Below are 11178 nucleotides of genomic sequence, written 5' to 3'. Positions count from 1 at the left end.
AAACCTCCCACCGACCTGCCTCCGTCCCGAGCTGGAAGTTGCGCGTATGTAAATCAGACCTAGTCACAGCACCCCCTTCTTCTTCTTCTTCCTCCTCCTCCTCCTCGGCCCCGGGCCCCGGCCTCTCATTTCGGAACGGCGGCCGCGGCGCCGTCAGTCAGGCGGTGAGGGGGCGGGGGCCGGCACCGAGACAGCGCCCCCGCCCCCTGCTGCGTGAGGAAATGGCTCTCACGTGAGGGAGGCGGCAGCGCCAGGCTTACCCTGCCCGCTGCCCGCGGAGGAGGCGTCAGCGGGTCCCGGGGCGGTCTGCGCCATGCCGACTAGCTTCACGGTGGTGCCGGTAGAGGCGCAGGGCGAGGAGCGGGGGCCGGCAGAGCGGGATGGGCAGCGGCAGGAGGAGGAAGACGACGACGAGAGGGACCGGGGATCCGGTGAGACAGGGGGGAGCGGGGAGGTGCCGGGGGCAGCGCCTTAGGGCAGCGCCGGCGCTTTGTGTGCGGGGCCGCCGCGTGGGGCGGCCCGGCTCGCCGCCGGGGGGCTCCTGTAGCCTGTGGAGAGGCCGCATCGCCTCTCCGCAGCGGGCGGTGCCGGGGCTACCTGCCCAGGTGGAGAAGCGCGCCTTGGGGGAGGGCGAAAGTCCGGCGCCTGGGGTGGCTGAGGGCTTGTTTCTCTTTGTTTCCATAAGCCGTCGCCGCTGGCCGAAAGGAGGAAGCGCACCCGGGCGGCTCCGGCCGGAGGAGCGGAGCAGCCCGGGGGCGGGCGCGGCGCCCGCCCGGGCGGTGTGGGGCGATCGGTCTGTCTCCCGCTTGTAGAGGGGAGCGGGAGTAACTAGTGCAGCTGGCAGTTCGGCAGGCAGTCGTAGAAGCTCTATTTAAAAGCCAAGTCCTGCTGGAGCTCATTAGAGAGAGAGGTAGGAGGGAAGATTCAGACTCTCGAGAAGAGTACAGTCTTAACCTGGCTTGCTCCAGGTGTTTGTCCAGCCGTGTGCTTTTGCACCAGCGACCGTGCCTTGGGTTGAGTAGGTGTTTGCTACCTGATGGCGTGGTGTTAGGAGCCTTGCTAGGCCTCGCCCCTGAAGCTTCCTGAGGGAGCAGAATCAAGCCTGAGGTGGAGCTCGGGCATCGCGAGTGGGGGTCTGGTTAGGGCAGCCTCTTCTGCAGCGGGATGAGTGGTTCTCAACAAGCGGTGGTGGGGAAATGAGTGCTTTTCTCGCTCGGATGATAAGGCACTGCTAGGAAAGCAATAGCTCTTTCTTCCTTTGGCTCAGAAGCCCTTAACACTTCCTCTTTCTGAAGAGTGTTGCAGCGGCAATACCAAGTATGGTGCTTAAATCACTGCTAGCAATTCCTCATAATGGTGGCTTCTGCTTTTTGTGGTATAAGTCACAGATAAATAAGGCTAATACCATGTGATATGGGATGTGAATGTAAAGAGATGAAAACAGATACTTGACAAACCTAATATATTTACATTATTTTAATTTCTTTTTGCATAAAGATTCCCTGCTAAGGAGGAAGGTGATCCAGTAAAACACTGAGCTGACAAAGTTGGGTTGTTTTCCCTCCGACCTTTCTCTCCTCAAACCCCTACCTGCCCGTAAAAGATATATACTACATGTAGTTGCATTTCCTTTGGTAATGTGTTCCAAGTGTTCTAATAACTACCACTTTTTTTCCAAACTAAATGGAATAGGAAAAACAAAATAGTATGAACTGTGGCAACGGTTTGTTTCCTGTACTGGATGGATGACACCAGTACAGCATTAATCTGTTTGGGCAGTTTTCCTTATGGTAGAAGAGCTAGTCAGAAAGGTATGGAGTGTGGTGTTTCATCAGATGGCATCTCAAAATACTGAACGTACGTACAGGCATAGTTAGACAGGAGTTGTTAGACCATGTGTATATACGAAGCATCTGGAAGGCTTGGAACATTTGGAAATCTTGGGAGGTGAGGGGAAGAGTGGAACTGGCACTCTTGTAGTGGCTTATTTCTAACCTTCAGGATTGTGATCTAAAAAAAAAAAAAAAAAAAGACTAATTCCTCATGTGATTAAGTAGAATTTGTGTGGACTAGCAGTTATATTTGCAAAATATGTTTAAATTGTCTACTGTTCCGGATCTATATCACTTGAGAGGATGAATTTATGTATGACTTTCCTGTTAATGTGCCTGTAAAATAGGGAGTAGACTGGAAAACACTGAAAAGAGAAAGCATTGACTTGTAAACAAGTATAGTCAGAGAGCTCTGACTTAATTAAGAGATTAAATGCTATACTTGGAGACAGAGGTTTGGGAGGTGAACGACATATTTAATGTTGCCTCTGGTATTATATGGATGTTTGTGGTATGTAAACCTGTAATGTATAAAATTGTTAAGTTAATGCTGTGTAATCAAATAATTCTCCTTGACTCATTCTTCTGAAAACTTTGAAGAATTCTAAAATATTACTACAGCTAAAAGCTGTTGTACTTAAGCCTATCTAAAAACCTGCTGCTCAGAGAAGGAGCGCTTGCCTTTCCCCCTGCTCCAACCTTGAGAAAAAGGCTAAGGAGTAAAACATTTCCTTCCCTGCCCTCCTTCACATTGCTGGGTTCCCTTCCTTTTTCCTACACTGGACCTTGGTGCTCATCAGGCACTTCACTGGGCTGGTTCAACATGCTAAACTGGCAGAAAACTAAACAGAGGGGAAAAACATGCTTTGTCCCTGCAGAGGGAAAAATGTGCTTCCCCTGTTTTGGAGTTGATGTGACTGAGTGCTGCAAAAAGTCTGAGAATGGCTAGAGTTGTGTCAAGGTGGGAGGGAGGTAAAGCTGAGAGTGGAGATGGAAGTAAAAAAAGAGGGAGAATGGAAACTTCTCCTTTGACTCACCCTTGGCCTGTATAGATCAGCTATAATATTGTTCCAATTGTTTAGGAGTCTAGAATTTTATCAGTTTTGATTGAATTGTCTGGCTTAAAAACCAAGTGGTTGTTCTGGAATTTCCTTGACTGCACTAGTACTTTTTTTTTAAAAAAACAAAACAAAAACCAAAAACAAACAAACAAAAAAACCAACAAAAAACCTCCACCAAACCCACAATGCTATAATGTAGTTCTGGTATCTTATTAGCAAGGCACTTATCAATTATTCTGTGCATTTATTCCTTTTCACACATTCTTATCTGTACTCATCTGTGTGATAATGGAGCTGGGATGTTCTTACTCTGTGCTCTTTACTCCTTCATAATGATCTGAAATTCTATAGCCTTGTATTTTCTGGTTAGGTGACACCCTCACATGTGTGAAGGAGGGGAAGACTTGGGTGAGTGGCTATTTGGCTGGATTATAGCACTGGCCAAAGTAGTACCTGGGAAGAGTAGGGAGGCAGAGTGGAAATTAATGCTTGGATGGAACAACATAGTTGAGGGTCAGAGCCTGCTGACTCAAATAATGCACACATGCTTTCTGCTACTTTGTGCCTGTGTCTTTTAATGTGTTTATAATACACTACAAGAGAAACTTAGTCAGGAAATAGTAACTGGTTGAAGAAGAGAAGGAAAAAGGAGTCTGTTGTAGTCAGTAATGGAAGTTTTATGATAAATTCTGGCTTTGATTTGTGTTGGGTTTTTTGTTTTCTTCACACATATCAGTAGTGACTGTCTATTCGACAGACCATCAAAACTTTGTAAAATTGACCAAATCTCTATTTCATTAGCAGCTCTTCATGTCAGGTGTTTCAAAACATAACTAGTATTTTTAGCATCCCATAGTATTATTTGCCTAGCCACAGCAGTGTCTTATTTAGAAATCAATACGAGAACTAACTCCTACAAAATCTTTTTTCAAATTGAAGACCCTCAAATACAAGGAATATCAATGACAAATCTGGTCATCTACTAAGAAGTCGTCACATAACTAAAGAAGCACGAATGTAGTGAATTTCTGTAAAATGCTAATTCCTGGAAAACCAGAAGATGGTTGAGGCAGGTGTATATATATGCAATGGAGGGAAGACAGGCTAATCTCACTGAGATGTCTAGTATATTTTCAGTCAGCTTCTGCTCAAACACAGAACCAGTCTGTAGTTCAGAACTTACTGTACAGAAAAAGACAGTATTACATGTCCCCTTTATCCCATTGCAGTTTGTCCAGTTTTCTGTACTCTGAAAAAATGCAAACTGATGCCTTCACTTTTTTTTAACTCCACAGGTTAGTTATCCCTCTCTGCCCTGTTCATGTGCTTAGCCAGTAGTGTGCACAGCATTTCCCATACTGGCTAAAGGCTCAGGTCTAGGGATATGCATGGGAGCATGGGTTGGCAAATATGGTACCGTTTTCCACATGCTCTTCCAGGCTCCAACAACTTGTGGGCCAGAAAAAGATGAGCCTTCTATGAAATTGGATTTGTTTCTCATTTTTTGGTGAGTTTAGATTTTTAAGTTCTAAATTTGTTTGTATTCTAAATACACTCAGTGAATTTCTCTTCCATTCTCTTATACAGTCAGGAATTAACATATGTTTTTGGCACCTCAGAAACTGTGGCAGTAAGATCTGCTGCTCAAAGGCAAATTACCTCTTGTTTGTTTGTTTTCTGATTCAGCCATCAGATTAAAGGCATCAAATCATGCTAGTACTTGTCAGGTGCTTCTCCAGATCACTCAAGGTTTTTATAAACTTTGTCCAATCTTAACCCTATCACCTTTTTTTCCAAACTGAAGACTCTTATTTAGCCATTCTTTACGTGGAAGCTATTCCATACTTATTGATCTACTTTCTTTCTTTCTCTGAACTTTTTCTACTTCTGTTCATTTTGAAATGGGGGAAGTTCTAGAATTGCATATGCTAATCAAGTTGTGAACAAACAGTGATTTCCATCTGCTTCCCCCCCCTCCCCGTTGTTTGTCTAACATGGACTTTTTTCCCTTTTCATTCCTGATGTTCAGGCTGTGGTTTGAAAAGCAATTATTGAACTAGTGCTTTTATGAAACAATCATAACCAAAGTATCTTATTCATGAGAGGTAACGATCAGTTGGAGCCCAACTGGTTTAGGATTATTTTCCTTCCTGTATGCATATATCTACTCTTAAATTTCTACATCAAATTTTGCCTGTTGGTTTAACGTTCATTTAGTCTTGGAGATTGGCAGCCCTCCACAGTTGGCCTGTGCCTTTACTATCCTAAATAACTTGAAATAGTTTCAAACTGTCACATCTCTGGTCACCTCACGTTTTTTATTTTTGTTGCTGTTTATTAATGTGTGGAACAGCATGTGTCCCAGCAGAACTTCAATGACCATTTCCATCTCTGAGAGTAGACCGTATTTGTCTTCTATTTTCTTACTCAGTTATTTACCTATGGCTTATCTAATATCTTCTCTTTTATTCTATGGCTGCTTTATTTCCTTAAGTTTGTTCAGAGAAGGACTTAATCAAAAGTCTTTTGGAGATCTTGGCAGACTGTATAAATTAGGTTTCCATTATCCGTGTGGTTGTTGATTCTTTCAAAGAACTCTTCTAGGCATGTGAGACAATCTCCCTTTACAGAAGCCAAATTAGTTATCCTCCCCCACCACCCCAATGTCATATTGCATAATACAATCCTGGAATGTAAAATATTATTCCTTTTGCAGATAAATGCATATCTGACATTTGTTCACAGGCATGGGAATTACACATAGGGATTTTCTTTGCTCTGAGGTGCGTTGGCTGTCCAGGTCAACTTCTGCTGTATGCCTAGCTCTGCCGAAGCGCTCTACTTGATCCTTTCATGGTTTAATACAGCTATATGTATCACTGTGAATATAAGTGTTTCTGTTGGCTATTGATAGTCCCAAGGGAAATGGGGGCAAATAAAGGAGGTAGTTAAGGATAATAAACTAAATAACTTCACTGTGGAGTAAGTGGTTATTAGCATTTTGTAACTGTTTAAACATTTCTTTTAGGCTGTTGCAGTTTTGACCTTTTTTTGTGAAGGAGAGGATCTTAATGCTTGAAATGGAAAGAAAATTATTATTTTTACTCCATTGTGTTAATTTCATGTGAATGAAATGCTAACATTCTCTTACTGTGCTTATTGCCAAAGAGCTAACTGTAAATAATGCTAGTCATAAAACAACTTTAAAGTAGAATATTCCAGGAGAAGGTAACATCAAATATAGTGATATCAACCCTTATAATTATAACTTCTCTGATCCTGTAATGAAAATATTATTACTGAGATTTTTGATCTCTTATTGCTGATTTTTCTTTTGGTGATAATACTTTTACAACCGTCAAAATGTGGCAAGTAAAGATCTTCTGGTCTGTTCTTTTACTGTTTTTCATAACAAAACTTTGCTTGTACTGTTTTGTTATCTTAGAATTTTAAGATGACTGTTATTGTGTTAAAAGCTCACAGGTAAGCACTGTGAGGTTGCCTTCGGTAAGGGATATAGTTTGTTAATGCATAGCGGATTTTATTACTTGCTGCTGGGAAAAAAAGTATTTCTATTATTTCTAGTGCTACTGTTTGTGAACTGGTTTAGGGAGCCAAATCGGCAGGAAACTAGCTATGGCAGAAAACCCATTGTTTTTAAAAAGTTGTTTTAAGAGGCTTTATTTCCTTGAATGAGCTCATTGCAGAATAACAGTGTTGTTCCACCCCCACCCCAACACAGAAAACCACCCCTTTTGGCAGGACTGACCTGATTAACTTTTCCTGCATCTTTGAACTATGTTGTTGCTTTACATAAAAATAGATACCAAAGCATGGGCAATGAAACAATTAGCGCTATTTGTATTTGTTCTTTAGACTAATGAACTATAGAATGTTATCACAGGGGACTTATTTTCTGAATCCGAGTAGAAATATGAAAGCTTGAGGGTTCCCGCCTTAATAAAATGTGTTGCTTGGTTTAAATGAATTCTCCTACCAATTTTTTTTCTCCACACAATCCTGTGGCTTATATGGTATTTTTTGCATAATCAGATAGTATTGCTTTTCCTACTTGATTTGATGTACCAGTTGAACAAGGAGCATTTCTGGTACACACTGTTATTTGTATGCCATGGCTTTGTGAACTGTCCAGACCATAGCTAGCAGAATTTTAATTCTGCTGGTAGTGTAGATTATCCTGTCAGGTTTCTATTTACCTTCCCCTACCCCAAGGTAGTATAGGTTTGGAATATGTTTTCCTTGGCTCTTTGCACCTTTGAAACAGTGGTGACAGCAAAGACAAATTTGGTGGAGAAGGTGTCATCACTCTCAGCAGTGGTTGTGAACACTTTTTCCTTCCCCGCTGAAAGAAAAATACATGGTGAAGTGAATTGGATTTATATGCAAGGTTTTGGTAGCAAGGGGGCTGCAGGGATGGCTTCTGTGAGAAGATGCCAGAAGCTGCCTCCATGTCAGATAGAGCCAGCTCCAAGATGGGCCAGCTCCAAGATGGACTCACTGCTGGCCAAAGCTAAGCCCATCGGTGATGTTGGTAAAAAAGGGTTAAAAAAAAAAAAAAAGCTGTGCAACATCAGCTGGGACAGAGAAGTGACAATATGTGAGAGAAACAAGTATGTAGACACCAAGGTTAGTGAAGGAGGAGGTGCTCCAGGCACCAGAGCAGAGATTCCACTGCAGCTTGTGGTGAAGACCATGGGATGCAAGTTGTCCCCCTTGCAGCCCATCGAGCAGATATCCACCCTGCAGCTCATGGAGGACCCCACGCTGGAGCAGGTGGATGTGCCCTGAAGGAACCTGCAGCCCATGGAGAGCCCACACTGGAGCAGGCTCTTGCCTGTGGAGAGGAGTCCATACTGGAGCAGGTTTTCTGGCAGGATGTGTGACCCCATGAGGAGACCCATTGTGGAGCAGTGTGTTTGTGAAGCACTGGTGACCCCATGGAAGGGACCTGTGCTGGAGCAGTTCTTGAAGAACTGCAGCCCATAGGAAGGACCTTTAGAGAAGGTAATGAAGGACTGTCTCCCGTGGGTGGGACCCCACGCTGGAGCAGGGGAAGGACATGAGGAGGAAGGAGCGGCAGAGGCAGCACATAATGAACTGACCGCAACCCCCTGTGCCGCTTGGGGGGAGGAGGTGGAGAAGTTGGGAGTGAAGCTGAGCCTGGGAAGAAGGGAGGGGTGGGGGGAAGGTGTTTCTAGATTTGTTCTTTTTTTTCCTCATTATCCTACTCTCTTATTAATTGGCAACAAATTAAATTAATTTTGTCAAGTCTGTTTTGCCCATGATGGTAATTGCTGTTCTCCCTGTCCTTTTCTTGACCCACAAGCTTTTTAATCTTACTTTTTCCCCCTGTCCTGCTGAGAAGGGGGAGTGATAGAGTGACTTGGTGGGCACCTGGCAGCTAGCCAAGGTCAGCCCACCACATGAAGTCTATGAAAAATGCAGTCTCTCTGATTTCATATGCAAATTTTCAAGTAGTTGCAAAATTGGATGAAGTTTTGATGCACTAGGTTGTGTAACACTAGATTCTTGCTGTGCTGCCCTGACCCTGCTTTACAAGAGGTATAACTGTTTCTTTGGCAGCTTCTCAACCCTCAACATTGCTATCCTTGAGTTTTAGGGCATCAAAAGTGTTACCTGCTTATTTTTAAAGATCTGACAGTAATCCTCAGAAATGGATTCATGAGCAGTTAGCAGTGTACGAACTTAAAGATGGTCCCTGAATAACTTTGCTCTTGAATCATAGCTATAGGAAAGCATGGCTTAATAATGTCTGTGTCAATTGGACAGTATTTATGATCTGCTTCCTGATTTTGACAACTAGCATTCTTAATTAGTACCTTAATTATCTGTATCCTTTAGCTAACTCATAGCAACCAAAAATAAGCAGCATTCAACCTGTTTAGGAAATGATTCTGGGAGCCTTTGGGAAGTGAGATGTTGAGTGGTAACTGCTTTGCAAAAATTAGTTGGTTTTTTTTTTTTTTTTTTTTAAACTCTTGTATCTTTTGAAAAAAAAAATCCTCTCTCTTTCTGGAAGAAGAAATGAAAAACTTGTTCTGTTTCTTGCCTTCTGACAAGGGGCACACAAGTTTGAAATTTAAAAATTAAAAGCATCTTCTTACAAGCTTACTTTTTGAGGACATAAAACCTTTCAGCAGATTAATTCCAATCTTGAAGAATAGGAAGCTTGTGTATTTTTCTTCTAGTTTCAGAAAGGAAAGTTTAGAACATCCTTGAAAATATGTCAGAACTTAGCTTTGTTACCTGTAGAACTGTCCTGATAGAAACTTACCAGGACATAAACAACCTCATAACTTGTTGCCATTGATTAGTGACCAGTCCTATCTCTATCCTTCTGCTGGCCTTTCTTGCTTTGTGGAACATCTGCTGACAGCTTGCACAAGCCAATTTATTTTGCGAGCAAGGAACAGGAAGCTGTCCCTGGGGGGAAAAAAAAAAAAAAAATTGAAAAATCAAAATGAGGAGGTACAGAACTTTGCACAGTTGACCATGCTTGTGGCATAGGTGTTAGGATCACAGAAAAAAGTAATTTTGGATGCAATTCAAAGATTTGACCGCAGGAACTAGTCTGTTCTAAGCAATAACATCAATTTAATAGAACTGAAACAGTTTGTTTGAAGTTCTTTAAGGCTGGTATAGAATGTGTGAATTAGATTAATGCATAAACTAGAAAACAGTGATATATCTAATTTGAAAGAGAATTAACAAATTATGCAGCCTGTCTTAGAGGACCCCTTTATAATTTCAAAATACTTCTTTTTAAAAGGAGTGCTTGCAAAGTTACTAGAATTATATTTTAAAGAGTTTATCTGCTACATCTTAAGTACAATTAATGTAAGCTCTTTCTACATAAAATCAATGTTTAGCAGCTGTACTTATGGTTAGCTTGCTTAACATCTGCTAATATGTACTTGATGCATAAAATTGGCAATTTTAATAGTAGATAGATCTTTGGAATAGATTAATACTACTTGTTGCTAATGTGTACTGATCTGCTTAGTGGAAGCATTTTAAAGTGAACCTATTTGATGGAAAAAGAACTTTAAATGTATTTATTATTAGGTGAAGACGTGGGATGTTTTAGTAACTTGATCCTGCCCATTTCACTAAGTATGGTGTTTGTTGCTGACAGAAATCCTCCAGCTTAATTCTCTTTAGAGTTCTGTGACTGTAGTTTGGCTGTGTCATGTGCAGGCTTCACACTGCATGAAGCCTTAATGACTTGTTTCAGGATTAATCCAATACTAGTAAGAAACAGGATTTGAGGTCTTACATAAAGCTGGGAGGAAGCAACTGTCAGTTTCCTGTTTTAATTCTTGATACGTGAAGAATCAGCAGAGGGGAATGACTTGATTTTCCTTAATAATGAGTGAACAAGATTATGAAGAAAGTGGGCCAAATCCAAGTGAGTTTCTTTAAAAGACAATACTGTGGTTCTAATGACTCTTTTATTGAAATAGTAGGTTCAGTAGTTCCAGCTATATTATAAAGAATTTATAAACAGCTTTTGCAGTGTGTTTTCATTAGAAGTAGGCTGTGCTTGATTATAATGGTAGCCTAAGTAAAGGAAGACTAAAATTTAGTGATGTTGATAAGGTAAGTGATGGATGTAGTATTAGATTCCCCCATTATGTAAAGGGGTTTACAAGGAGCTTAAGTACACTTTGTTCTCCTTTTCAAGATAACTTACATAAATTGCGCTAGTCATTGATAACAATAATGCAAGAAATTGGTGATATAGTAAATATATTTAGACATTTCTTTACTAAAAAAACCTAATAACCTGCAACTTTGAAGTAGATTGCACTGAATTCTTAAACCCATCTGACGCAAAAATCCAGAGGCAAGATGTGTTCAAACAAGGTTATTAATGCCTTTTCATAATTTGGATTAAAGCAAGGTAGTGGCTTTTGAAAACTTAAGTTTATGCTAGAGCTCTAAAAAATACTTCTATATATTTTTGGATTAGAAGTGGTAAGAAATTTAATTTTTTTTTTTAAGATTGAGTTCTCTTTAGTTGCCTGCCAATCAAAAATTTGAACATATAGGAAGTAAATGTGCATGATAAGAGAAGATAGAATTACAGTTTTTGCCACAGGCAGCTTTCTTGGATGTGACACTTCTGTACATCAGCTTTAGTGACTATGTATTTTTACCTAAAAATTTATTTACATGAACAGTAAATGATCGTTTACCCTTGTGCAAACAGGATCTTATCTTCGTATTCTCAGTTTGTAGTG

The 11178-nt window shown here is 41.2% G+C and overlaps 1 protein-coding gene across 1 annotated transcript in view; it reads left to right on the top strand.

The window, feature by feature from the left end:
* The first annotated feature begins 238 nt into the window (after positions 1–238).
* SLC12A7 (solute carrier family 12 member 7) overlaps positions 239–11178 on the top strand; it is a 71091-nt gene continuing 60151 nt past the window's right edge. Inside the window, exon 1 of the mRNA XM_082316688.1 lies at positions 239–431. Coding sequence (XP_082172814.1) covers positions 314–431 — 118 coding nt within the window. The 5' untranslated portion in view covers positions 239–313. The remainder of the gene's footprint in view (positions 432–11178) is intronic.

The sequence above is a fragment of the Platalea leucorodia genome (assembly GCF_965183815.1).
Source record: "Platalea leucorodia genome assembly, chromosome: 1".
Taxonomy (NCBI): Eukaryota; Metazoa; Chordata; class Aves; order Pelecaniformes; family Threskiornithidae; genus Platalea; species Platalea leucorodia.
This window is presented reverse-complemented; position numbering and strand designations above follow the sequence as displayed.